This window comes from Anoplopoma fimbria, chromosome 5, assembly GCF_027596085.1.
Source record: "Anoplopoma fimbria isolate UVic2021 breed Golden Eagle Sablefish chromosome 5, Afim_UVic_2022, whole genome shotgun sequence".
In the NCBI taxonomy this organism is placed as follows: Eukaryota; Metazoa; Chordata; class Actinopteri; order Perciformes; family Anoplopomatidae; genus Anoplopoma; species Anoplopoma fimbria.
The window spans coordinates 3,775,152-3,799,959 of NC_072453.1; the positions used below are offsets into that span (position 1 = coordinate 3,775,152).

At 44.2% G+C, this 24,808-nt stretch overlaps 1 protein-coding gene across 5 annotated transcripts; it reads right to left on the reverse strand.

Annotated features, from left to right (window-relative positions):
• Positions 1 to 74: 74 nt before the first annotated feature.
• On the reverse strand, positions 75 to 24,356 carry ep300a (E1A binding protein p300 a). 5 transcript variants are annotated; one of them, XM_054598338.1, is made up of 31 exons: positions 24,111 to 24,356; positions 21,673 to 22,340; positions 20,462 to 20,641; positions 19,792 to 20,122; positions 18,943 to 19,056; positions 18,328 to 18,567; positions 17,885 to 17,990; positions 17,634 to 17,759; positions 16,684 to 16,801; positions 16,196 to 16,337; positions 15,414 to 15,488; positions 15,025 to 15,110; positions 14,616 to 14,768; positions 13,628 to 14,101; positions 12,865 to 13,279; positions 12,539 to 12,657; positions 12,156 to 12,219; positions 11,666 to 11,841; positions 10,553 to 10,641; positions 9,520 to 9,600; positions 8,868 to 8,924; positions 8,685 to 8,762; positions 8,509 to 8,576; positions 8,046 to 8,196; positions 7,557 to 7,703; positions 7,304 to 7,417; positions 6,988 to 7,153; positions 6,627 to 6,794; positions 6,373 to 6,534; positions 5,858 to 6,139; positions 75 to 5,708 (listed from the first exon to the last, which is right to left on the reverse strand). In XM_054598338.1, exons 1-31 carry the CDS (start codon positions 24,202 to 24,204, stop codon positions 2,385 to 2,387), a joined length of 8,568 nt encoding a protein of 2,855 aa, XP_054454313.1. In that variant the 5' UTR covers positions 24,205 to 24,356; the 3' UTR covers positions 75 to 2,384. The 5 variants fall into 5 exon arrangements, with proteins under 5 accessions (XP_054454313.1, XP_054454310.1, XP_054454312.1 ...); XM_054598335.1 differs by having other exon boundaries at positions 9,520 to 9,630; XM_054598337.1 differs by having other exon boundaries at positions 9,520 to 9,630; positions 18,370 to 18,567; positions 18,937 to 19,056.
• Positions 24,357 to 24,808: the final 452 nt, after the last annotated feature.

Sequence of the window (24,808 nt, forward strand, 5' to 3'; positions counted from 1 at the left end):
GTCATTTATTCGCCTGCATAAAATATCTTACCAAAAAGTGAAAAACAAAGCAACAATTGTGTATTTTTCCAATGGTACAAACATACTTTATTGTACAATTAATTTATTGGCAAAAAAACAATCAGACCACCAAAATAACTTAAAAAAAGAAACTAATGAAAATGGAGCAATAGTTATTTTTGCTTTCTCTCAGCAAGCACCAAAATTGTTAACAAGAGGAACGAAAAAGTGGTCAAAGATTCCATTTGAATACTAAACAAATATTTAAATAGTCTTATTTCCAGTCTCTTTTTGGGAGAAGAAATGATTAAAACAAAACTATTTGTTCAGTTGCCATCAGTTTGTACAGTGATTCAGTATGTTTACAACTATATTCATGTACATGAAACACTTTCTGAAAAAGGATGGTATAATATACTCCACGGCCTCCCCCAGGGCAAACTGAATGACTGTCTGCAGTGTCTTTTTGCATCACCATAACATCTTTAATACAAAACAAAACATGTTTTTATCTAATAATTCCTGTAGCTTCAAGTTTTATTTCCAAAAAATAAAATTAAATAATATATCTATATATAAAAGACAGTTTTTCCTTGTTTTTTCTTATAAAATAAGTCTCAAGATATATTGCCACCTGGTTCTGATGCGTCCCCTCCCCCGATACCCAGCAAGCCCAACCTTTTGAGAAAAATAGTGAGCATGTGAATATTGTGTCTTCAGTCCTCTCCATAAAAAGCTAAATGACCAAATTTAAACTCTTTCAGATCACACCTCTAATCAACCCGTCTTGGCTCTAACATCGTGCAGGTTCACGTCTAAGTTTTGAGATTGTTCAGGTGTGTGTGTGACTTGTTGCAATAACCCCCCCCCTCCCTAAAACCTTGTCAAAAATACACAGAAAAGGCGCATTGGTGCTTGTGACCGACTACACCCTACACTGTACCTTTTAGAAAAGAATCTCAATACTGTACAGTAGCTCAGGTGTACTTTTGTTGTTTTTTTACAGATACAGCAAATATCCAATCAAACAAGAGGGGGAAACAAGCAGCAGAAAATAATTTATCTGCTCATAAGGTTTTAAAGTATGTACAGTTTTTTTTTTTTTTACATGTTTCACTTTCATTACAAAAACAGTATCTAAGTCCACCATTTCTTACTTTGTACAGTACTAACATTGAATTAAATCTTGTGGTTGAGGGGCAGTCATGAGGATGAGGAACAAAAGGGGATAGAGAAAAGTACTGAAAGGGAAACTGTTTTTTGGGGTGGGTTGAGGATACAGGCAGGATTATCTTTAACCTCTGTAGCCCCAAAACACAGACAACTTTATCGACCTCTTCTCCACGTCACAGTTCATAAACAAGGTTGTAATATATGTACACGCGCAACCTTTTAATATCGGCCAGCTTCAAACAGGGGCACAAAACGCCTCTTACAGCTAGGCGATTGGACATCAACAGTTCATTGGTGGAGGGTAGGGGGAAGGATAAGGAAGGTGTGCACATTCATAGGACATGGAGGGTGGAGAGGTGGCCCACAGGTGCAATGATTTGTTCTGCGGATCTGGCCATTTTTTTTGCAGAACAAAAATAAGGCCGAACCCACTGTCAGTGTCACCCACTTCCCAAAACACTGTTGAGGTTTAATTCCAACCTATAAACCCTGTCAAAACAAACAAACAAAAAATAACTAACAACTAGGAATCCTGTCAAAAATCAAACGGCATTGAACGCACCCTCCCACCCACCATATAATTGTTGCAGTCGCTGTAAAATGTACATTGCTGTGAAAACTCTCCAGAAAAAAAAAGATTCCTTTAACAGAAGATATGTTGATGTGATGATCCATTAAGGGAAGAAAAAAAAATAAAAAATTGTTTCAGAAATAAAATATACTTACTCTCTGCAATATAGATACAATTATGACTGGGTATTTGAGGAGGAAAACAAAAACAATAAAAAAGGTACATCGTGTCAACTTTAATTTTTTAGCCACATTTAAAATCTTAAAAATATTCATAAAAAGGCAAAATTCTCAGTCCCCAAAAATATTGTGTCATAGACTAAGGAAGAAATATCTTCAACCTGAAACACTGCCCTTCCACCTTTTTGTACACAATTGGCAAAAATATATAGATATATATTAACAGCAATAACTTACCATTGTTTTAATTTATTCATTTATTGACTTCTAAGATTTATGTTGCATCTCCCATAGGAAGGAAGCTTCAGTTCTTATTTATACATCACAAAAATATTTAAATAAAAAATAAAAACTTCTAAAACCCCAAAGCAGTAGTCCCGCCTCGATCTCCTTTCATGGCAGTTTGTCATTTGGGGCAACTGATCAGAGCATCAGGACAGAGAGACAGTATGGAGTCAAGGCTACATATGTTCTAAACTGTTGTGGTTAATGTTCGATCCCAGCTCCTGGTTGTTGTTGCTGCTGTTATTATTCCCACCCAACATGTCCGACTGTCCCCCCTGCCCACCATGCATCCCCGTCATCCCACTCAGCTGGGACATGATGGAGTTCTGGTCTGAGCTGAACTGACCGGGATCTACAGAACTACCCGGTTGCTGCTGAGATAACGCTTGCTGTTGGGGTTGTGGAGGCTGGGGTGGGGCCATACTGGGGTGATGTTGGCTTAGATGGCCTGGGTGGGGCGAGCCAGTCTGGGTCTGTGGGGAGATACGGTGAGGTGAGGGCTGAGGTTGGGAGGAGGGCTGCATGCGTGGGGACGGGCTGGAGTGCGGAGGCTGCGACTGCGGCCTCGGCGAAGGCTGAGGCGACCGGACCTGACTGCTGAGGGACCCCGCCGGACCAAGTCCTCCTTGTCCTTGAAGGTGGTGGGGGGACTGCGCCATCTGCTGCTGGGGACTCATGGGACTGCTGTGCTGGGCTGGAGAGCCCCCACCAAGATGCTGCTGCTGCAGGAGCCTCTGGTGGATGTTCTGGTGAAGCATACCTTGGGTCGTCTGTGGCAGTGGGGGACCACCACCCCCTCCACCAACACTACCTTGCTGTTGTTGCCCCTGCCCTGGTCCGCCTTGTCCAGGCTGAAGCGGAGGCCCTCCTGGACCTCCCGTGCCTCCACCTGGCCCTCCGTCTTGTCCTTGAAGCCCACCCATTGAATTTTGCTGCTGCTGCTGCTGCTGTTGTTGTTGTTGTTGCTGCATCTGCATCTGATGCTGGAGCCTTTGATGGAGCGCTGCAGCTACTTGTGACATTGAGTTGGAGTAGCCTTGCTGCTGGACAAGCGGTCCTTGCCCACCCTGTGGTCCTCCCTGCTGCTGCTGGGGAACCCCTACACCTCCACCCCCAGGCTGGGGTTGGGAAGATGGAGGTATCCCTGGCTGTCCCTGGCCAGGCTGCATGAAACCTTGCTGGCCTTGCTGCTGCTGGAGTCCTTGAGGTTGCTGGAACTGCCCGTGGTTTCCCATCTGTTGTTGTTGCTGCTGCTGCTGCTGCTGTTGTCGTTGCTGCTGCTGCTGCAGGTGCCTTCTCATCAACAGCTCTCTGAACTGCGGAGTCATATTGGTAATGTTGCCTTGTTGACCTGCTTGCATCACTCCCTGTTGTTGCTGTTGTTGTTGTTGTTGTTGCTGCTGCTGTAATGCAGCCATTTGCTGTTGCTGTAGATTGCCTGGCAACATTGGGCGTTGTTGTTGTTGTTGTTGTTGTTGTTGTTGCTGTTGTTGTTGTTGTTGTTGCTGCTGCTGCTGCTGCTGCTGCTGTTGTTGTAACTGCTGAAGCTGAGCCATGGTGGGCATATTCCCTCCCCCTGCTCCACCTGGAGCCATGTTCATCCCTGGCTGGCTCACATTAACCTGCTGTTGTCCATCAATGTTAGCAAGTTGGTTAGCCCCGGGCCCTCCTACACCGGGCAATACTCCAGCAGCCCCTTGGAACCTCACACCTGCAGGGCCCCCTTGTGGAGGCCCTCCTGCTCCTCCGGGTCCACCCTGACCACCTTGATACCTGGCTGCTCTCTGCCTGATAAAAGCAGCCATAAGAGTTGGGTTGGAGCGAAGGATGTTGAGGACTTGCTGCTGTTGAAGGGGTGAGCTTGGAGAGCGCAGCGTCCTCAGGAGGTCTTGTAGGGCTGCCTGGGGAAGATTTCCTGATGCAGCTGCAGCTGCTAGTGCATTAGGTGCCCCTGCTCCCCCTCCTGATACACCCATTACTTGCATCAGCCCGCGGTTTCCTGGTTGCTGCTGCTGATTAATTTGCTGCTGCTGCTGAGCAACTGCTGGCTGTTGCGCCATGTGACCCATCATGCCTGGCCTTTGTTGTGAGTTCATGGCTGGACCGCCAGCACCCCACTGCTGGTTTGCTTGCTGAAGTTGTCCACCACCTCCCTGCTGGACTTGCTGGAGCTGCTGCTGAACTTGAGGTGGCAACTGCGACTGAGGGCCACCTTGTTGCATCCCTGCTAGCATTCCCTGTTGCTGTGGGTCTAACATAGTCCTGCCAACAACTCCCTGAGCCTGGGGAGGCATGCCCTGGGCCCCAATGTGGGGCATGCCCATCTGGGCCTGGGTGTTCTGGTGGTGGGCATGTGGGGGTATCATGCCCCCCTGTCCCAAGCCACGTATCTGGGCTTGAGCCTGAGCCATCTGTCTCTGGGTCTCTGCCAGGCGCTGGATTTTTAGTGCCGTCTCTACAGCAGCCAGAGGGGGCCCTTGCTGCTGTCCTTGAACAGGCATGGACCCTTGGCCCTGGTTGGGTTGTTGTTGCTGCTGGGGTGGGGTGGCTGGACCCAGGCCAGGTTTGCCCAGGGACTGATGGAGAGGGGAAGCCCCAGGCGGTCTCGGGTTGTACGGAGGCAAACTACCAGGGTGCTGCTGCTGCTGCTGCTGCTGCTGCTGCTGCTGCTGTTGCTGTTGCTGTTGTTGGACATTGGGAGGCTGCTGCTGGAGCTGAGTCACCATCTGCTGCTGAGGAGAGTTCATCATCCCCCCTCCACCTGCTCCACCCACCTGTTGAAACTGATGCAGATGGTGTTGAGGGGGCATGGTACCACCTTGCTGCTGAACCTGCTGTTGCTGGCCTGGTGTTCCCATTACTCCCATTCCACCCATCCCAACTCCTTGCTGCTGTGGAAGGGCAGGCATGTTCACCTGGGTGGGTGTCTGTGGGGTAGGGGGCTGCGTTCCCACAGATGTAGGGGTACCAGGAGCGGTTGCTCCATTGTTGGCTCCTGGAGAAGGCAAGCCATTGCCCCCAGGAGCTCCTCCAGGAGCAGGCTGGCCCACTCTCTGCATGCTGGCCATCCTCCTTCGTAGCATCTGGGCTTGCTGGAGTCTGTGCTGCAGCTGCTGCTGGCGGAGCTTGTGCTTGATGTTCAGGCAGAACGGAACCGGGCACTTGTTCTCCTGACAGTGCTTAGCGTGGTAGCAACACAAGGCGATAAGCTGCTTGCAGATGGGGCAGCCACCGTTGGTTTTTCTCTTGCAGCTTTTCGTGTGCTGAACGACGCGTTTCATCTTCTGGCAGGACGGCAGCGAGCAGTTTGCGTTTCGACACTGGCAGGCGTGGACGAGGGACTGGATGCAGCGCTGGATGCTGAGACGACGAGAGTCTCCAGGGCTCTGAGTGGTTGCTGCAGCCTGGTTGCTGCTCTCATCATCCAAACCAAGGCCTAACTTCTCCATCTTGTGCACATGGCCCTTAGTGTTGTAGCAGGTGATGCAGAGGTCGTAATCCTGTAAGGGATGGCATATATGAAAGTTGTTTATACATGATACGTAGCAGATTCTATTTTAACATAATAGGTCCAATAAGGTACAGATTTATTTTTGTCATTACGCATTAAAACAAATCAAATCACCAGAACTACCCTCCCACAACTCACCTCACAGACGGTGCAGTGGAAACGAGTCTCCACGTGGTGTTTGCACTCATTACAAGTGTAGACGAAGCGGTCCTGGCTTTGGTTATGCAACTCCACTAACATGCACATGGAGCTCCACAAGGACCTCCTCAGTGAGCTGAACTCCAGGTGTTTGTCACGGGCCAATGTCAGGAAAGCATCACGGCCGTCCATGAGGTCACACGCCATCAGGGGATCCGGGTCTTGAATAGGGGGCAATGCATTTGACATGGGTGCTGCGATCAGCCGGATCACAAAGAACACCTAGAAGAGGAAACAGAGGGGCGAACAGATGAGGGACATGTGAAATGTGGACTTTTAAAACCAATTCAACTTTTTGCCAGAATTCAGAAAATTCTTGAAAATATAGGTAATCATTGAGCTTTTTTCCAATCTACGCATTCCACGCCTTCAGTTAATTGCTTGTGAGGAATAAGATGCACTCATTTAAATGAGTATGAACAATTTATAAAAAAAAAGAAAAGAAAATGTCATACCTCTTTGTGTTTTTCCATAGTGGCATAGAGTTTCTGCGAAAGGTCATTGGAGACATTGGGCATCCCTGGCTTCTTCTTATTGGCTCGGCTCAGGCTGCTCTTGTTCTTACTCGTCTTCTTGTTGTTCTTCTTCTTTGCATTTTTACTGTCACCTTTTACGTCCTGCACAAGAAATAAGGGGAATATGAGGATCACCTGATAACAAGCGCAGGGGATTACATACTGCTGAACTACTAATACTGTAACATTCTTACATCAATACTCTCATTGGACGTGCTGTTTTCCTCCCTTTTCCTCTCCTCCTCCTCCTGCTCCAGCTCTTTGATGCTCTCCTCCAACACATTGGGCCAAAAGTCTCCCTCAAAGTAAGGCAACTCCTTGGCACTGGTCAAACGATCCTCTGTCGCCTGCTTGAAGACATCCTATTGGGGTAAATTGGAAATAAAATTAGTGTTTTACAAGGATGGTATCCAAATCAGTCATTCCTATAAGCTCTACCGTTAAATGCATTTACACTGAAGTGAATCTTCATTGCTGTCCTACACACACCTCAATCTCAAAAGTGACCATTCCTTAAAACATATACCGGAATAAAGATGAATACTGCCTCTCTACCTTGTAATCGTGCACTATCCGCTCTGCCACAGCTTTGTCTAGCATCTTCCTGTACCACTCTTGGAGGCGTTTGGGCTTCGGGATCTTCTGATCTGCAGGGTGACAGTGGAAGATGTAGTCGTCCCCTTCACTTGGTGGGCAGGCCCAGATGTGCCCAGTTGTGTAGCTGAGGAGGACACACAAGAGGCCATACACAATAAGCTAAATTAATTGACAGCAAAAGTAAGCTTTGTGATAGGACAAGTCAGATAACAATTGACATTTACATTCACATACTCATGATCAAAATAAATTATTTGTGAGCATCAGCACTCACCCCAGCCTCTTGACATATTCCAAGTAGCCAATGAGGACTTCATGGTAGACTGCTGTTCTTAGACCGCGAGGCCGGAAGAAGTGTACACTGTCCAGGTAGGAGATGTATACTCGCCTGAGTGGGTGAAAGAGGAAATATTCATGTATCACAACAGATGAAATGTAATTTATGACTGATCTTTCCCAAAATGATTTCATTCCAAGAAGAAAAAAAGACTGCACTTATAATGTTTCTAATACAGTGATGTCCTTACCTTTGGTTGGGCTGAGGGCAGTCGGATCCGTACTCTTGAACATGCATACCAAAGAAGCAGACGTCTGATCCGTCAATGTCCTCAAATGCAAAAAGGGCTTTTGTCCTGTATGGAAAGGACTCTGACATCTCGCCACTGTCGACAAATCTGGAGACAAAAACATAAAAACAAACTGAACAAACTAAACTTACTGACTGTAAAATAGACCAACAGAAAATATATCTGCATAATAAAATATTAGCCAATATTCAGATGGTGAATACGATGTACAGAGTAGTACCTCGTTCTCACTTTCAAGTCAAATGGAAAATATTTGATTTGATTCTGAATGCTAACACATTTCTTCCACAAATAACATAAAGTTCTGTTTAAAAAAAACCAACATTCATGTTTCATGATGAATTGGTACACTGTATATGACACAATAATGTGGTTGTAAGCAGCAAACTAGACCGGCATCTCAAACTCCATTGTGTTTTGTTCTTGTACCTGGACTTCATGCCTGGTTTGACCTCCACCACTTTGTCAGAGACGTGGACGACGCGAATGAAGACTTCTCCAGCGCCTGTGTGGGGCTGACGCTTCAGGAAGTCATTCACCCTCATCTCTAAGTAACTGCCCAACTTTGTCTGGGGCAACCCTGAATTGGGGAGAGCATAGCATTTTTTTTCAGTTAGCTGCTAAAATAAGCAGGGAGAAAAATAAGCTATGAGAAACCTGATTTGGTATTCGTTTTAATCCCGATATGTATATAGGTTCACTTTAAACATTAAGTCGGTAATGGTGACAACATTGGATAAATGTGTGATAGCAGTCTCAGATGAATGTTTAAAATGAGGGATTAACAAAAGTTCTGTATATCAGTTTCCTGTCTGAAGGGGATATCCAAGCATTAAAAAAAAAAAACATCTGGATAAAATGGTATAGAATTAAAAGAAGCATTGCCACTTACTTTTGGCTGAATACTTGTTTTCTTTCCTGGTTTTGTTAGTCTTCTTTAAGCAGCCATCACATACAAAACTACGGAGAAAGAAAAAGGTTGACTCATTTTAATTACATAAATAAAAAATTTAGCGAATGATTTTAACATGAACTTTGAGAAGACTGGAATTAAAATGTGATGCTCACCCCGATGGCCAGATTGTTTCATGGTGCAAGACACAGATCTGATGCATCCTGCGCCCACAGTCCATACATTCAACGAGCCTGAAAGGAGGGACAGAGATGAAGATGCAAATTACATACAAATAATTAGATTTATTCTAATTTCCCAAATGCTAATATTTGACAAATGGAAGACAGTTAACTTACAATTCAGCGTCCAGTGTGTCATTCTTCTTCTTCTCAAACTGTTCCTTGTTTATTGATCTGAAATTAATTAAGAGGGAGTATTAAAATATGTAGAACAAATTGTCAATATGCACTAGGACTGTACCGAATAGTCTAAAGCTTCATTCATAACACTGACAATCAAATTCTCAATTAACATTTGAATGCTGCCCAGCTTCCAACAAAATGTTCATTTAGATTCATATTTGTTGGTGTTTAGCCTTTCAAAAACAACATTTTGCTGTCAGATAACGGTTTGCTCTCCCAGTTGCACAAAAGGCACACATCTGTATTCAACAGGGCAGTGTAGCAGCAATTAACCACACAGTAAATTACATCTTTATAAAGCACAACAGCAAGATCTAGTTTTTTTGTGATCAAATCTAAATTTGAGAACCTCAATAATAGCTTCCCTAAAATACAGCAATAACAGAACTGTTGTGTACAGGCTACATCATCTGTACCTGCTGTAAAAGTTTAATTGTGAAATACTATTTGATGAGTAAGTAGAAAAAATATATTTTTTTAAAAACATAGATAATACTACCAGGAATGTGGCTAGAAGACGATCACTTTTCAAATAGATAAACATTTTAAACCAGTTTTCTTGCTCAATGAATCGGCTAATACTCACGTCTGCGGCTGGGTGGGGTCATCGCCCAACGAAACCGTCTCTCCCTGGATCTCGTTAAAACACTTCTCGCAAAAGTGGTACCTGTGAGCAACAAGCCCAAATGTTCGTGATCTACACCATTCCCCGCAGCACAGTCAATCACAGACAGCGCACGGGAGGGCAGTCATCATTCGGTACAGGACATGGGCAAGGCAGGGTGCCACAAGTGGCGCAAGCAGGAAGTGGGAGCGCAGGACAGCAGGAAGTCGTCATCGCAACAGCCAGTCATGATTTTCAGGGGTGAGGGGGTGAAGGGATTGGGGATGGGTTTGGAAGCGCATGGTTGTTCAAGGCAAAAGCAAGCCAATGTTGACATCACAGCCATTGGAAGGGGAGGACAGACGGGTCAAATGGAGCACGGACAAGACGAGACGAACATCCAAGACAACACACAGCAGAGAGCCGAGGCAAAGCAAAGATTAGCAATTTGGACATGAGAGGATGAGCAACAACAACCACCATCACAGTTAACAGAGCAGAATCAATAGGAGCTAACGTGATGTGTTAACAGGACATAATACAGACACTGAACAAATAAGCACAGACAACTGTTGAGTTGTTCTTTCATACAAGCCGTTCATTTTAAAGTCGGTCCTTTAACATTCTAAGAAGGTTTTCATTGGTGTCAGAAATCTGACAAGAAGAATAATAAAATGTATTTTATTTTATTGTTATTTATAGATCAGTTTAATGACACCAAGAACAACTTGAAGAATGCGAGAAGATAGGACCGACTCTTAAAATGCCAGTGCTTTAGGCACCACATGAAGGTATAAAAACGGGAAACATGAAGTGAACGGGAAAGCGTTTGGGGAAACAAAAATAATCAGATGAACACTAATCTACCTCAGTACAATTCAGTTCAATGTATGCTTTTGTAATTGGTAGACTCATATCCCATGTCATCTCTATTATAATCCCTTCCCTTTTACTTAGTCATTCATCCAGTCGTCCCTCCACCCTTTATTACATGGCCATTTCACTCTCTTCATACCTGTTCTGGTAGCTGAAGTAAGCAGCATCTCTGGGAATAGTGCACAGCTGCTTTCCATAGCAGCAAAGTGTCTGAGGAGAGAACTCCAGCTGATGGACAGAAATAAACAAAAAAACTGGTTGAAGAACATATTAATCACTTGACCATCAACAAGGGTAATTTCAGTCACAACCATATCAGGTGATCAAGGGTAGTTTACATTAACTGGTACTGCATATGATACAATTAAAGTGAACTTATTGTCAAACAAGACTTTCTAGTTTATGGACTTAAGGAGGAACTGTGCTTTATAATATGGTTTTTTAATGTTCATTCTGCAAATTCTTGATGTCTGAATAAATGATTGCAACGAAAATCTTATATTTATGTGGTCACAAATATTGATTGGGATGTGAACTTTGCAAAGTTTTTGATGAAATACAAAAATATATATATGATATTACCATCCCATATTCAAGCTGAAAAAACGACCCCAGTCAGTGGAGTCAAATTGAGCGGATTTTCGTTTGGCTTAGTTTTGTAAAAAGTTATTACAGCTCCAAAAACGTCAAGGGCTACTTTGCGTTGTCTCTTTGTCAGAAGCAACCCTTCAGCAAGCCTCTCATAATAAGGACCAATCACTTTTGTTATTTGCCTGCAAAACCCAAAAATAGCAGAGTCTAATGAGGGTTGAAATGTGATATGGCGTCGGTATGCCCAAGCCAAATTTAGCTATGAACCCACTTCACTGCTGCCATTCTCAGATGTGAATGACGGTAGTTCATTTCTACATCTGAAACATATTCACCACATTTATACACACAACCCTTACCCAGACACATTCTCACAGTTATTCTATAGATCTCTTAGGAAGATACTGTTAACCTGAAGCTAAGATTACATGCTTGTTTCAAAACTTGAAACTTGAAAATGTAAAACTGTTGGCATCAATGTTCTGCCTGCAACTTTATCTAGACTTAATGTAGAATGAGCTGTCCTATAAAATACAGAATGAGTACTGACAAGTGTAATGGCATATATAAGGCAAATCAATTTTCCCCAATAACATCATCCCTCACCAACATGCATTTCCAATTCAACCCATCTAGCCATGAATCCAGCACTCTGTCTCACCTTCCTCCCACAACAGTAGCCAAGGCTCTGCATGACAGGATCAATCTCCTGCTCAAAAACCTCGGCCAGCTTGGAGCAGTACTTGTAGACTCTTGATGTTTTGCGGTTGTACAGCCAGGCATTGTTGAACATCAGCCAGATGTCATCCACGTACTGCCAGGGATCCTGGTACTGACCTACAACCAAAACACAACGCATGGGGTGATGAAATGGGGAAAAAAGTTTTCCGAACTGCACATAAGTTTGCTCAATGAGGCATCTCTTATTAACAGGCTAGACAAATCTGAATATCATGTCTAATAAAATAGAGACAGAATACTGTTCCTTGTAACAAAGCATGACAAATGGTGCAATGTTTATATTCTTTATATTTCTTACTTGAAGATAAACACTTATGGCTTCTCCTAATCCATCATAAATTTGATTAATATTCTAGTGTGGTCCATTTTGTTTCCCAGGAATGACCAAACCATGTCTTGTCTGTACCAACCTGTATCCAGCTTTCGTTTGATAGTAGACAAGTCCATGGGATTCTTCACAATATCAAAGTAGTCCTGCAAGAACACAAGGGGCATCTTTTAAATTGTGCAGTTGAAACTTTTGGCCCAGTTTTATGTGTCATGTTCACAAGGAAAGAAAGATGTATCAAAACTACATCCTGGTGAATATACCCCAAGCAACAGAAGATCAAAAGATGGCGATATATTGGAGTTGCACACAAATTCTCACAAACTTAGGGAACTACACCAAAGACGGTAAAGACTATGACACTTGAGGAGAAGAACACAGTGACATGGTGAACACTGACGGGGACTGTACAGTTTATAAAAAGGCACAGGAACAAATACATCTCAACCTCAGCGGGATACATACAGGTATGCACAGCAGTTGTGGGTCTACAGGCATTCTGAAGGGCAGAGACTCTGGATCTTGTCTGTAGAGAGATTCGAGGGTGGGCATCAAGGCCTGACGAAGCTCCTCTGGTTTGAAGACTGGAATAAAGAGAGATCACAGAAGAGAATGTTATGAAAGAGTGATTGAAAAACTTCCATTTTACACCGCTTCTGTTACATCTTTGAATTCTACGACAAAAACACTAAATTTGGATCAATAATTATATACAAGTTGAGGTTTAAAGAGTAAGCCTAACCCTAAGCATATAAAATCAGAAGTAAAGTAAGAACACAAGTCCTCCTTACTCTTCTTTTTCACCAGAGCCTGTGGTGTAGCCGACTCCGACGTCTCCTCTTCCTCCTTCACCTCCTTCTTTACCTCCGGTTTCCTGTCTTCCGTCTTGATGCTCGCCATCGGCGTCGTCGATGATGATGATGTATCCATTTGAACCCCTTTACCTCCCTCTCCGAAACACTCCTCCTTTTTCAGCTCTAATTTCACAGGCTTTTCCTCCGTTTTGATGTTACTGAGCTTTCCTCCTTTGGAGCAGCTGCCGGTGTCGCTCTCTTCCTCCTCGTCCTGCTGCTTGACCTCCATCTTCGGGTCGAGGTTGGCGGTAGAAGCGTTCGACTGTGGCTGCTGGGAGGAAGTGTCCAGGCTGCTGACAGAGGCTGGAGTAAGGGCCTGACTGTCTGCTGGAAATGAACCCTTTTGGGACAACTAAAGAGAGAGAGAGAGAGACATAGAAAGAAACTCAGGTGCAAGGAAATAATGAATATGACAAAGTGATAAATTACAGTAAAAAAGCAATTAAATGACTACTCTGATGAGATAAAGCTTAACTTTTGAGAAGCTAAACAGGCAAAGTAAGAGAAAACAACAACAGTAAAATGTTTGGTCTCATGATAAAGACCAAGTGATCTATGGGGAAGCTGCAGATAAAAATAAACCTTAAGGACATGTGTTACTGCTACATGATCAATCGAATATGTGGAATAAGGTGAACTGGATTTAAAATGAACCGGTCTTATTGTTTAACAGTCAAGTCTGTAAAAGGCTCACACTGACCGGAGTGCGTGGCAGCTGAGCACCATGCGGCGTTGAACCGGAGGCCAACCCAGGGTGAGATGGAGTGGTCGAACCAGAGGACCCCATGTGCTGCTGCTGGAGAGGCTTGTTGGAACCAGGACCCTGGCCAAGCTGGGGGACTGAAGGTGGACCCAGCTGTGATGCGTTAGGGGTGTGTGGCTGTGGGGTCTGGGACCCAGCTAGTCTGGGTGGTGTTTGGTGAGGCGTAGGAGATCGACTGTGAGCAGGGGAGGGAGAGCCACGCATGGCTGCCAAATGGGGGATGGAGTTGGGTTGCTGGCTTGTGTTAGGTGGAGTCATTGAGGATGCAGGGGCTCCAACAGCTGAGTTGGGACCTCCGCCACCCACGCTCTGAGGACCCATGGGCCCCACTGAGGAGACACCACTGGGTCCACTGGCTGAACCCGGCTGTGCTAGAGGACTAGCAACTGGAAGAGAGGGAGGAGTACCAATCTGCATTCAAGGGATAGAAGAGGATGAAGTTGGAGAGAGGGGTCACAGATGAGAATGGTGCACAGGAAGAGGGTCAATTAAAGGTAGGAGTTCAAGAATGACAAAAAAGCATTTATGAGATAATAAGCTGTTAACTTAGTCCTCACTTGTTTAATTTAAGCCCTTTTTTTGCAGGCACTATAAACCAAGTTTTTTTTAATAAACACTACATTTCTAAATACATTTCCTGAGCCACCCATCCTACTCTGGGTCCCTTAGTAGTGCTTTACGAGAACTATTGTGGTGTTGTTTGTTATACTGTGTGTTACTGATTGGTCAAACACATTTTACAATAGCATCTACAATCCTCAAATTCTAGGAAGTACACTCAAATCAAATCAAATCCTCTGCTGCATATTTACGACAAAATCTACAGATGTAACTTTAATATTTCCTCTTCCTTACGGCCCTATTGCAGAATCTCTGTGTGAAAGGGGCTTCTGACTAAAAAGAAAATACCTTTAGGCCACCTTACCTGTGCCATGCCTGTCTGTGCTCCAGGTTGGGCCATCCCAGGCTGAGGTGTCCCAACTCCTGGTCCTGAGCCAGGAAACTGTCCCTGGGACAGATACTGGTTCTGCAGCTGGTTGACATTAGGCTGCCCCATCCTGGGTCCTACCATTGCCATCTAGAGGTAGCAAAGGGCACAGGCAGTGGTTAAAAGTTGCCTATGTACTTTTTTACCAATTCATTTTTCTGCCTATTTTAGGTGGCAATGGTTTCCGTCCTGGTGGATTTAGAATTTCTATTTGAGTGGAAACAATGGAATTGTGCTTAAGGGTTTAGTTGTGTTGAGCATTTTTATTGCTACATGAGCATCAATTGTGTTTATGGGCACATTATAAGCAAAGCTATGCAATAAATTGGCTGTCTTCAGTACTGACCTGGTTCCCAGATGCTCCTATGGGGAGAGGAGGCGTGGACCTCTGGCCCATTGTTGGCATCCCCATCTGATTGAACTGATTCATACCTGACAAAACACAGACTGTTAATGTACAACACATAACATTTAATTTGGAAACCACACCACATATTGTATTTTGTTCTTAAATTGTTCCATGCATGGGCAGGAGTGCTGTTTCTATGTTGTTGTGTAAGTCAAAGCAGTGACCTGAACCCAATGCAGTGTCAACTCCAGGAATAAGAATATCACTAGTATACCACTCCTGTGAAAATCTCTCATTCCTGTTTCAGTCTCTTTGACTTAAATCAACCTTTGCTATGGTACAAGAAATACAAATTGTCAAACGATTCATTCCCAGTGGTTCTTTACCTGGGCCTTGCATCCTATTGACCATCTGATTAGGTCCAGCTGGTCGCACCATTGATGGGTCAGAGAGGGGACCATCTGTAAGAACAGAGACAGGAGATTTAGAAAATCCAGCCATCATCTAGACACACGAGAGAGGGAAATGTGGAATTACCCTAGCCAAGCATGTGTGGAAAAATCTCTGCAAACTATGGAATGTTTTATCCTTTTGTCACAAAAGATCATTGGCATTTGGACTCATGGAGCAACAAATTACTAAACAGAGTCACCTGGAAATGCAGTCTCTTTCAAAAAAGGATTTGTGGGCCAGTAAATTAATAATGTGTGTAAAATTCTAGAAACAGACTGAAAAAACTCAAGAAACAGACTGACACAAGCTTCTCTATTGAGTGGGCCAAGCATGACAAAATGAGATGTGAAACACTGGAAAAGGTGTAATGCAGTGAAAAAGTAACAGAGGAAAAAAGGCTTTCATGTTGACCCTTACATTTTCCAATCAGGTAGGACAACTGACCAATAAACAAGCCATAAGCAAGTCTTTTCTGTCACTTTTAGAATCTGGTGGCGGCACCCTTGGTAAGTAAATTACACAACCTATATCTTGAAAATGTACTAAATTGAGTCCTTACATTCTACTAAATTGACAATGTGCAGTGCAGTGAGTGCAGTCACTCATCGTGGTTTGTTTTAAATCTCAAAGCACACGGTAGGAGATTCAAAACAATGCTAAAATGTTACATGTTTAACATAAACTCAAAGTCCACATATGCTGCATGTCCACTCACTTGGAGGCAGTCCAGTGGGGGGCTGGCCCATGCCGGCAGGACCGAGGCCCAGACCCTGCTTCTGGAGCCGGGTCCTTCTCTTCTCCTCCAACTCCTTCTGAATCTTATAGATCTTCTCCGCTAGCAGGTGATAGTACTCAGCCTGTCAAAAGAGTGTTACAAAATAAGGAAAATGTGAAAAAAGGGGGTAAACTTCTGCAAAATTGAGGAGCACTTAAATCAAATTCTTTGAAAATCTACTATTGAAATAAAACTACAGTAAATGTTTTTGAGGACCTCCAACAGCAACATAATAACAAACAGGAAGGGCTTAATCTGCTGCAGTAAACAAGTCAAGCTCATACGCTATAGGTTTCTTACCTAGGTCTAACAACTGTGAATTTCTTTACTTTTGAGTGGCTGGCTTCAGCTGCAAAATGGCAAACTTCGCAGCAGTCTCTCGCTTCTTTTCTGTAACACATTGAGCTGAAGAGGAGAGAGCAACTTACTCTACTGTTGGCTGACTCATACATGTCTCCCTCAACTTTTCTGGCATAGGCCACCAGGTTCTCCATTCGACGGTCCTTGAGAGCAGCAGGATCTGGAGTCGGAAAGATGGCCTGAACACTGTGGGTGTGAGAAGGGAGGCAAAAAGAGGAGAAAAGAAAGTGAAAAATGTAACGGTTAATCTCCGGTCTTAGTCAAAGTGTTGCTTAAACATAAATAAGTCAATATTAGTCTGTTTGAGAGCATTTCTGTGTGGTTACCAGTGTTGGTAGCTGGGCTAGCGGCTCTACTACATGAGGCACTACACGGTGAGTATGCGTGTATCTATTATTTCATAGTTCTATTTATTTAATTTCACAGTTTGCATGAATTGTAAAATGAACATAACCCAAAGAGAACATCCCTTACACCATGCTGTCACTCAAAATAAATTGGAATCTACTTTAGAGAGAAATTTAAAACATGGTATGCAGGTATATCAAACCAGATGAAATAATATAGTTAATACATGACACTAAGCAATGCAAAGTGAGATTCTGAAATGAAAGGCCAGGAGAGGTTATGCAAAAGCAGCATGTCCAGGTACACAATGTCCAAGATCTGCAATAAATATCTTGTCAAGCTGCAAGTATAATACAGGGACTAAGAGTTGCTTTTATTGCCACTGAAATGGAATAAAATGTTCATGTAGGACATTGCCTCTCTACCAGTGTTTATGAAGGCTTGCTAACATTACTAACAGTTATGTGTGAGAGGCACAAACTGGGGCTGAAGTCAGCCAGCTTAACTGAACTTTTTAAAATCCAAGCGTCTATTACTGTCTATACTCACAGAACTTGCGTTTTGACTAAAATAAATAAAATACAAAACACTTACATTATACGACAACAGGAATATGATTAATGTACAGTGCAAAAAAAATAATAGTGTTGAGCTCCTCTAAAATACTTACAGCTTGTGTACCAAGTGGTTTCGTAGGTCCTGCGTGATGTCTTCATGCCAGCTTTTCCTCATGCCTGAGGCAGAGGGAGGGCCTGCTGTGGGCATGGACCCCATCCCACTGGCATCATTTAACAGACTGGGAGAGATAGAAGGGCATCATTTTAATGATTAACTTCTTCTTTTTTTTTTTAAACCATAGATGTGTGTGTGCCCTTGTCAGATAAGGTATCCAGCAAATGAGATGTTTGTTTTCCCTCTTACCTTTGGCTGTTCACATTGAGGTGCATCATGGTATCCTGCAGCAGGCTGGCTTGCTGGCTCTGAGGGGAAGCTCCCACACCTCCATTGACTCCCATAGGATTCGCACCTACATCCGGAAAGGAGGGGACTTCATAAGTTTGCATTCCTTTCGTTTCCCTACTAATAATAACACAGTTCTATACCTTGCTCTTAGGCATGTGCATCATAATGTCTTCAAGCTACATGGCATTATAAACATATTCTTGAGGTGTTTAACAGGTGTTTTTACTTGGAGCCCGTTGAAAGATACTTTTATGGCATTTTCAGAGTTCCTTCTGGCTATACCTGACTGCTATCAAGTTCTTTTGAAAATTCTTGTCTGGACTGGAAAAATGCTAAAGCGCCAGTGCTACCAGAAACAGGAAAAACTACATCTTTCTGCAGAGTTAAGCAAGTGAACTGACCCATTGGGTTCAGCGACCTCATGCCAGCCGGGCCTTGCAAACCTTGGTTGGACAGATTGGACTGGGCAGTCGGAGCCTGGATCTGGTTGCCCTGGTAGGTGAGGCCCAGGGCTGCGTAGGCTCTTTCTATGGAGCTGGGGTCGATCTGGCTCGGCGGGTTGAGGTTGGGAGTACTTGATTGGCCACCAGGTACTGCCCCAAGAGAGCTGCCCAGACCTGCAGCAGCTGCACTGAGTAGAGCTGTGAGGACATAAGAAGAGGAGAGTGTTAATAATACATCTGGTCTGCTCAAAAGAATATAAAAACTAAGCATTAGAAAACCCTGGGACGGAATAATTTTGCAAACTCATATTATACAGATATTATTACAAAAATCATATTGTCATTTGGTTCACTATGGATGATGTTTAGCTCCAATCAAGCATAGAGTGAGGCTAGGCAATATCGTCAAAATATTAGTGGAATTATCTTTCTATAACAACATATTATCAAAATCCCATGAAAAAAAAATGATATTGATATAACAATACCACAATATGTTGACAACATTTTAGCGTACAGTGTAGAGTAAATAAATTAATTAATAACGTTATTTGGTCAGATACAGACACTCACACTGCGGGTTCCTCTTGTCTCCAGCATTCTTCAGTGGCAGGCAGACAGGACAGTCGTGCCGCGTGCAGTTCTTCCAATGGGAGATGATCTGCCTTGATGATGCACAGTGAGGAACTGAAGATGAAAAAGGGCAGAGCGACAGGCGGAGTTGGGAAAAACAGAGGTATATGAGGGAGGAGAACAAAAACGAAACAAAGTGAGGTCATGGAAAAAAAGATTACATGAAACTCTAGATGTCTGCCTATAACCTAAAAGAGCTGCTGACACACAGAGAACTGTTACAAAGTAAACCTAAACTGGTGGGGTTTTTTTTATCTTTTTAATGCTACCCAAAACAAAACTATAAACATACTAAATAGTATTGTCTGTGTAGCCAGAACCTTATTTATAGATAATGCCTCCTTTGTCGTTTTCCTAAAAGCTTTACCTTTGCTTTGGGCAACATATTCCTTCATTATGAGGAGCACAACCAGTGTAGTAAATTTCTCTCAGCTTGCCAACCTCAGATATCAAATCAGTGTCAACACTGAACGTCATCTCTGAGCATTCACGGTGACATCTGCCCAAGGTACAGCCACTCAAAACAATCAGGGCTGTTTCAAAATAAACTATGCTGGCCATTTGATCGTAAGGAAAGGAATATGTCAGCCCATACAAGGTTTCTTCCTTAAGTGTGAATGTCAATATTTCCTCACTGGATAAGTAAAGAATGATTGTGATATCATTGGGTTTGTTGATTATAACGTAAAAGATCAAAATAACCCTGTGTTATTATTTGTAACACATATGTCTCTGTCACATCATAACTATCCACTGAGTGCAGGAGCATGCAGCATCCCTTCAACTCACCCTGACAGGACTTGCCAGCCTGGCAGTGAGTCATGTGGTTGAGGACGTTCTTCATAGTGCGGCAGTGGGGCAGGTTGCACTGCCGGACTTCACCGTTGGCCTGCTCCCGCCGCTGGCACTTGTGTGCATGAAGCAGGAGTACCAGTTGCTGCTGGATCAGCTTGCGCTTCTCGGGGTCAGCTGTGGGTGGTGCTCCGGCAGCAGCAGATGCTGCCGAAACCTGGGCGCTGGGACCAACAAGACCTGCCTGAGCGTTGGGCAGCATCCCTGGGGCTCCTCCCACAGGTGCACCAGAGGGACCGCCCACACCTGTTTGTGACTGCTGGGAACCCTGGTCGGAGAAGGAGGTGGGAATGAGAAGGGGTGACATCAATGAGACACGGGCAGTAAAAAGATCGGACATAGGGAGAGGTAAGGTAGAAGGCAACATTGAGTAGGGAGGGTAGAAGAAGAACAGTATAAGAAAAGGGGAGGGGCCATTTATTACAAGAAGAAGTGAGTAAGGTAAGTGAAAAGAAATAAGGAACTCAGATCAGCACAGTGGTGCGGTGGGAAGAAAGGGAAGAGGCCGATACTTGAATCTGCCAACTTGGTAAAAGAATTATAGTAGAACTCATACTTGCATCTGACACACAAATGTTTTTTCACTGAGATTGTATTTGTTCCCTACCATGGCGGCCATTCCTTGCATGGGCTGGTTCTTCTTGTCCACATTGAACTGGGCCAGGCTGTTGCCCAGAGGACCTTTGTTCTGGAGCTGAGGGCCCAGCCCTGCGCCTCCCAGACCTTGATTCCCCTGTCCTGAATATGGACCTCCAAAAGGGCCCCCAGGGTTCCCCATCATCCCCATCTAGGAATAAAAAAGGAAAATGTGGAGACAGGGAGTCAGTGAGGATGATGAAGAGATATGAAGAGTAAAAGAGAGTGATGTAAGATACATCAGGCATTAACTTTGTCACAACCACATTTCTCATATCTTATTAGTCATTGCATTTTAACTGTACACGCAACAGTGTTTGTGTTCCGGTGCTTTGCGACATAATCTACCAATGTTTTCCAAATATCTAAAATCTAGGCTGTTAAATGAACAGGACCTGTGGACATTTCCTAACACCACCACTCTTTCGGAAGCCACAGTTTCCATCTCCCCAAAAAAACATGCGTTTTCCACTTGCGCTTTCTACTACTTAAGTGCAATGAAGTTACCCTGTTACTGTAAAGCGAAAACATACAGGTAACCAGATTACCTCATTAAGTAATGTGTAATTAAATGATGAAAAAATTATTAAGAACCTATGTAAACCAAAACTTTACTTCCACAACTGTAACAGTAGTAGCGAGCAGTGTGTAATAGCAATCGGACATGAATAGTTCATCTTTTCTACCTGCACATTGAATGAGTTATACTAACTTTTTTTTTTTAAATCACTAACTCATGACTCTTCCGTACACCATCCCTACTTTTCTATACCTAACTTGGAACTCTTTTTTACTGCTTTTGATCTCTATGGCTAACATCAGTGTCTCCACCACATTTATTCAGCCGCCTCAGCCTTCCACTGCAAATTTTTTACAGTCACTCCTGTGGGACTGTCAATCAAGGGAGAGCAGTTTTCTGCCACTCCAAGCATGAGCCTGAATTTATCCATGTATCTGTTACAATAGTGAGGTTTTGAGCATGAACTGGAAGATGATGCAAGTTCTACAAATTACTATTAAGGAGAACAACACTGTGTTCTTGAAATACAGGATTCTGTTTTCACCCAATATGGCATTTTCAACCTTCTTTTTTTGTATAAAATCCATCAAAATTATAAAAGTAAATGAAAAGGTTAATATGCAATATTAAGCCATATAAAGCCAGTTTGAAGGAGTCTCTACCTTGTTCATTGCTCCCGGTTGCTGGCCTCTCATCCCAGCCTGGCCCCCAGCTCCCTGCTGCTGTAGGGTCTCAGCCAACAGGTTGCTGTTGCCACCCATCCCCTGATTCCCAAAGCCCATCCTGGGGGAGCCATTCATCACCTGGCTCCCAATCATGCCTGGCTGCTGCTGTCCATTATTGCCTTTCTGCTGCGCTCCCATCATGGCCCTGTTCATGCCACCCATCATTCCAGCTGCAGCATTCTGTTGCTGCTGCATCATGTTGGCCTGCTGCTGAGGGGAGAGGTGCTGCTGCTGCCCCTGGCCCATCATCTGTGGGGGGCCCTGGCCAGGTGATGCCTTCATGTTCGCCAAGTGTTGCCCCATGGCACTGGGACCCCCTGGGCTGCCCATGGCTCCTTGGTGCCCTTGTTGGGTCGAGGAGGGTGCCCCTGAACGCAAAAGCTCGGACAGCTGTTTGTGCTTGGCCACCGCATCCTGGCCTCCGCCAAGTCCAAGTCCCATTCCTCCTGCCCCTCCACTTCCTCCTCCAGGACCCAGCCCTGCAGGTCCCCCTCCCAGAGTAGTGTGCAACTGGCTGAGGTCCCCACCATTGACGAGGCCTGGTTCATTAGAGCTGATGAGCTCGTCTGGGAGATCATGCTCCAAGTCAAACAGTGAGCCGAAATCTAAAATGGAGAAGAAATGCAAAGTTTAGGTGGGGAGAGTCAATGAGAGGAAGACAAAAGGGGCCACAGCCATGTTAAACTGGTATAATCCCTCATTTTTCAGCATGACTGCTTGACATGTAAAAACTGATGAAAGCTGTTTACAGGTGTATAGACAATTTTCTCCCATCATAAATTAATAACATACCATTAAGCATAACACAATTGAGGATTAAACTTCAGGTGAGATCCAGAAGAACTTGTGCGTGTAAAGCTGCATGCACAAACATATATGCAAACACACACGCCCACATGGCCTGCTCGCACAGAGAATCCCTGACCAGTAAAGTGATTCAACATGTTGCAAAGACAGGTTTGTACAGACAAGGTAACGAATGGATGTAAAAGTAAGGCCACAAAATGGAGCCAGGTTGGTAGAGAGGCACAATCACTGTGTCAGTATGTATCCACAGTTCAACAGCACACAGCTCAGGCAATCAAACTAAATACATGATGTTGCCCTCCCCCAAAACAAAATTCTGAAAGTACGAAAACATTTTATTTTCTTAATTGTCCCTTTTAATGGTCAGTTGCCAATGTTTCATCTTAATGAATTGTGACTAGGCTCACATAAGGTTGATCTAGAATGATACAATGACAATCTGCAGTTGCAGCCTTAATGTTTGACGAGCTCAATCTGAAAACTAACAAATCAGTTATCGGCAGAAAACATTATTTACAGGCTGCTTTTTGGAGCTACAAGCACAGACTAATACTGTGCAAGTACCAATTTATCATATCTTTCTTCTGAATTTGTCATGTGCTTTTATTACTCAACTTAACTATAAACAGTGCATGGCAGTGTCACACATAATATCAGAATACAATCAATGTCTATGGAGATCCCTTTCTTGACAGCACTTAAAGTACATCATGCAAGGTAACGTGAATGTCCCTTTTCCACTGATGCAGACTGCATGGAGAGACAACTTCAGCTTTGTGGACATCCCAAGATGCAGCTGTTCGCATCCAAAATGAACGATTAAGTGATTAAATTGATTACTGAATGCTTGAAGCAGTATTTGCTTGCTGTCTTGACTCGCTGGTTAATATCGCAGTGTCAAGACATGGCGCTGTCCATGCTCCACAGCTTTGCTCTCAGGCCACTGCTCCAGCTGCTGTCACACGCCATCCACAAAAAAACAAACCAACAATGGCAATTTGAGCTTAACAATCAGTCCGACCTGTGGGCCTAAACGTGTGTCTCACACAGCGTTAGTCAAACCTCTGCTGTGCCTCTCACTGTGGACGGTAGCTAGCGATAGTTGGGAAAGGGTCCGAGCTCTGATGGGGCAGCACAGACGTGAAGCCTTGGAAACTCAAATAAAAGAGTTGGGGCAGCTGTGGTGTCAGTGTGGCACAACTTTAAGCCTCCAGCAACTTTAGCACAAGTTGGCTTGGCAGTGAGTTTGTGACCAACCCGGCTGAAGTAGCCATTAGACACGGGACCGTCAGTTGAGGACCCGCATTCAGCTAGCTAGCCTAGCGTTAGCCGAGTTGCTAACAGAGCTACCTCCGGCTAAAATGGCTGTTAGCATGCAAGCTAGCTGGGGGAGCTGCTCTTCACGTCCGACACACACTCACTACTAGCGAGCTAACATTAGCAAGCTACGACAAAAACAGAAGCGCAATCCCGCGTATTCTCCCTCCTCCGAGTAAACCCAGGCCGCCAAAAAATAACCAACTTAACGAATAACACCGTAACAAATGATATCTAGTCACAATACTCACCGTTTCCATCGCTGGCGGAGGCGGAAAGTGCCGGAGACGAGAGTTTAGGCCTCTTGGCTGAAGGCGGGCCAGCGTCCAGAACGTTCTCGGCCATATTTTTTCGAAATAAAAATATATAAAGTATCCACAATTGCAGACGTTTTCACGCCCTTAGAAGCTCATTCCTTTTCGTTTCCAATATTGCGACTTTTCCCCCTCCTTTTGGGGGACTAAGAGGGGGAAAGTCCCGTGTACGAATTACTCCTCTTTCCCTGGGTTCGCCTCTCGATTTCAGCCTCGGCGTATATCAACCCCCCTCCCTCCCTCGTCGGATTTTTTGTTCTTTATAAATTTCTGCCAGCGGAGGAGGAGGGGGTCGGTGAAAGTAAAGAGGGAGACACACGCAGCGGCTTCCCTCTTAACTTACACAGCCTCTTTGGATGTAAATAAACTGTCCCCGGGTCTCTCTCCCATGGTTGCATCCGTCATTTCGACCTCCTTTCCAGCGGAGTCTGGATGGAGATAATGTCGGGCAGAAAAGGCTTGTTTGCCTGCGAAGTGATGGTTGTGCTGCTGGTGGCAGCGGGTAAAAGGATGAAGGGGATGCAAATAAAAAAATAAAGCTGACAAATGTGCTGCTGCAATTGTGGGTAAAGTGTAATGCTTATTGGCTGTAGTGTGCATGTAAAAAAATAAAAGTTATTTTTTATGAAGTTCGT

Bases quoted from the DNA above. Each gene is read 5' to 3' on its own strand.
- ep300a (XM_054598334.1), bottom strand. From the start codon at position 24,204: ATGGCCGAGAACGTTCTGGACGCTGGCCCGCCTTCAGCCAAGAGGCCT. The intron at 20,642-21,672 runs GTAGAGACTCCT...TTTTATTCCTAG, and splicing joins AACCGGGAGCAATGAACAAG to ATGGGGATGATGGGGAACCC. The intron at 20,123-20,461 runs GTAGGGAACAAA...TTCTCCGACCAG, and splicing joins TGCAAGGAATGGCCGCCATG to GGTTCCCAGCAGTCACAAAC.